The sequence below is a fragment of the Heloderma suspectum genome, chromosome 6 (genome assembly GCF_057233095.1).
Source record: "Heloderma suspectum isolate Gila_16-S chromosome 6, 16-S_ref, whole genome shotgun sequence".
NCBI lineage: Eukaryota > Metazoa > Chordata > Lepidosauria > Squamata > Helodermatidae > Heloderma > Heloderma suspectum.
Window position 1 is genome coordinate 83,795,107 of NC_139463.1, and position 1,247 is coordinate 83,796,353.

At 43.9% G+C, this 1,247-nt stretch overlaps 1 protein-coding gene across 1 annotated transcript; it reads right to left on the minus strand.

Moving 5' to 3' along the window:
- LOC146341587 (olfactory receptor 14A16-like) lies at positions 1-981 on the minus strand. Its single transcript, XM_084807556.1, has one exon. It carries the CDS (start codon positions 979-981, stop codon positions 1-3), a length of 981 nt encoding a protein of 326 aa, XP_084663682.1.
- Positions 982-1,247: the final 266 nt, after the last annotated feature.

Here is a 1,247-nt window from a genome sequence, read left to right on the forward strand (position 1 = left end):
TCACCTTTGAGGAACAAGATTGGAAAAGGTATTCATAGAATAGTACATCAACCCCAATAGCTTTGATAGAGCATGTTTTACCTCTTTGTTTCTCATGCTGTAGATTATTGGATTCATCAAGGGTGGGACCATAGAATATATCATAGTAAATGCCAAATCCAGTGCTGGAGTAGAATTAGAGGTGGGCTTCAGGTAAGCAAAGCATCCAATGGATACAAATATGGAGACAACAATGAGGTGGGGAAGGCAAGTTGAGAAAGCTTTTTGCCTTCCCCGCACAGAGGGGATTCTCAGCACTGCCGTGAAGATGTGCACGTAAGTGACAACAATGAAAATAAAGCAGCACAACCCAATGATAGCACTAAAGGAAAGAACTCCTATTTCAATTAGGTACAAATCAGAGCAGGTAAGCTTAAGTAACTGTGGGATTTCACAGAAAAACTGATTGACATCTTTGGAGCAAAAGGGGGGTGAAAAGGTGCCTCCGGTGTGTAACACAGCATAGAGAATGCTGGTGATCCATACAGTAGCAACCATTCGAATGCAGGCTTGCTTATTCATCAGCATCTCATATTGCAGTGGATGGCAAATGGCAACATACCGATCATATGCCATGACTGTGAGAAGAGATAGATCGCATGCCATAAAGAAGACAAACAGGAGGACCTGAGCAACACATCCAGAATAAGAAATGTGTCTGGTATTCAAGAGAGAATTGGTCATAGATTTGGGGAAAATGACTGTAACTTGGCCCACATCCAGTATGGCCAAGTTCATCAGAAAGAAGTACATGGGGCTGTGTAAGTGGTGGTCAGAGACAACTGCAGAGATGATGAGAAGGTTTCCTGCAACTGCTGCCAGGTAAAAAACAAGGAATCCAATGAAGTGCAGAATCTGCAGTCCCTGGACATTTGAGAATTCCAGGAGAAGAAACTCTGACAGTGAGGATTCATTCACGAGATGTTGCTCCTTAAGAAGCATGCTGCCAACAGAAGGAAGCAAAGGGACAGTTGTTAGAATGGGGGCTTCATGCTGTCACAACTGGAGCTGTAGTGCTGAAAATATTGATTTTAAGCTGACATTATTAGCAGTAGTTGCAGTAGTAGTTGTTGTAGCGTTCGTAGTAGGAAAGGAAAGGAAAGGAAAGGAAAGGAAAGGTTCCCCTTGTGCAAGCACCGAGTCATTACTGACCCCTAGAGGGACGCCGCTTGCACTGGCGTTTTCTTGGCAGACTGTAGCGGGTGGTT

Coding starts and splice junctions, on each gene's coding strand:
- LOC146341587 (XM_084807556.1), bottom strand. CDS start 981: ATGCTTCTTAAGGAGCAACATCTCGTGAATGAATCCTCACTGTCAGAG.